Genomic DNA, 1,721 nt, shown 5'->3' with positions numbered 1-1,721 from the left:
TTTTTTTTTCTCCCATTTTCCAGCCGGTTACCAAGGAGACAAGGTTCGATCCTGTACTGTACAACAGGCATTATTCTTCAGTGGCTTCGCTCAGACCCGTGAGTTTGCTTCCACCTCTGCCTTCTCATCCTGTATACATCTTTTCCCTGTACATCTTCTCTGCTTTTTCCCCTATATCTCCACTCCAGCCATTCCTTTGTTTGTCACTCTGTTTTGTCCCCATTGATTTGGGGTTGACGCTACTGTCTGTGGAAGATTCATTAGTATGGGTCCCCATTTTCTGTTGACTCATTCCTCCACGCTCGTCTTTGCATTCTAAGTGCCTTCAGAAAAAGAAATACAGGCTAAGTGAAAGTGCCAGCTTTTCCTTGTTGTCTCACTTCATGCTCTTTCGTTAGCACGACTCTAGTGAGCCATTTCAGGGCTACCCTTTTCTGACTAAACTGCATTTTTGGTGTTAAGCTAAATTCGCACATCACTTTGCTTACAAGTGGACGTCTGTATGGACTGTAGCTCTGTTAAATACTTTCTAAAAAAATTATTTTTGGGTAACGTCTGTGCCTTGTGAAATTATTTTAAATAATTTAAATCTCACTTAAAAGTACTTAAAAATGTAGTACCATTAATTGAAACTTGTAAGATCTTTAAAGAGAAACAAGAGAGAATTTGTAAAAAGAAGAAAAAAAGTCAACCAATATTGGTTTTTTTTGTTGGTTTTTTTAACTCTTTAGACAGAAAAAGGCAAAAAAATAAATTGCTCACCTTTTTTGCTTTTATTGTCAGATTGTTGTCGAGTATCAGTCACCTGGTGCTGGACGAAATCCATGAGAGAAACCTGCAATCAGACGTTTTGCTCATCATTGTAAAGGACTTACTTAACCTCCGAGATGACCTTAAGATCATTCTCATGAGTGCCACGCTCAACGCAGAGAAGTTTTCCCAATATTTTGGTGTGTAGCTCACTAATTTCTTCACCAAATTGTCAGCAAAAGTTTTGCAGTTCTAATAAGTTGAGCTGTTCCTCTTTCTCGCCGCTCACGGTTTTGTTCTCGGTTTAGACAACTGCCCAATGATCCACATTCCTGGTTTGACGTTCCCAGTGGAGGAGTTCCTACTTGAGGACATTATAGAGATGACCAGGTAGAACCACTTTGCTACCAAACACACATGTACATGCACAAAGACACATTGGGACCTCGTATAAACTAGGCTGGGTTTCTCTGCTAGGTATCGCCCCCAGAATCAGGACCGTCGCCCCTCATGGAAGAGAGGTTTTTGGCAGGGGCGAAACTCCAGACCTGAGAAAGAGGAGAAAGAGGCTGAATACAAGGAAAGCTGGCCATGTTACGCACGAACACTACAGGGCAGGTGAGTTGGTGAGAAAATCAGGCTACTTAAATTGGAAGAACAGCTGCCAGTTTTTTGGGGGGTTTTTAGGTAGGAAGCAGGAGGATTTGTGAGACTCGTAGTTTTGAGTAAATATATTTCTTTTAAAGTTCTGATTTAATGAAGATTAAATATAGAGAATTATGGTTTTGATCTACAAACAGTAAGAGAAAGATGAGTGCTTGAAACTGATGTCTGATGCATTTGTTACATAAACACAGCTACAATTAAAGTGCACCATCACAGACAGTTCCAAGGTCTGCTTAGTACAGTCACAGCAACACTGTAGCTTAGTTGCTTCTGTTCAAAACATAATTACAGCTGTGAAGGACTTT

General features: G+C 40.3%; 1 protein-coding gene across 1 annotated transcript; it reads left to right on the top strand.

Annotated features, from left to right (window-relative positions):
- Positions 1 to 27: 27 nt before the first annotated feature.
- LOC102196355 (ATP-dependent RNA helicase DHX36-like) lies at positions 28 to 1,368 on the top strand (the record flags this gene model as incomplete). The annotated part of the gene is made up of 4 exons (XM_005755902.1): positions 28 to 98; positions 784 to 950; positions 1,059 to 1,140; positions 1,228 to 1,368. Coding segments are annotated over exons 2-4 (266 nt in total), but the record flags the coding sequence as incomplete, so codon positions are not given.
- Between the last annotated feature and the right edge of the window lie 353 nt (positions 1,369 to 1,721).

This window comes from Pundamilia nyererei, unplaced genomic scaffold, assembly GCF_000239375.1.
Source record: "Pundamilia nyererei isolate P.nyererei 1_Seehausen unplaced genomic scaffold, PunNye1.0 scaffold04575, whole genome shotgun sequence".
In the NCBI taxonomy this organism is placed as follows: Eukaryota; Metazoa; Chordata; class Actinopteri; order Cichliformes; family Cichlidae; genus Pundamilia; species Pundamilia nyererei.
This window is presented reverse-complemented; position numbering and strand designations above follow the sequence as displayed.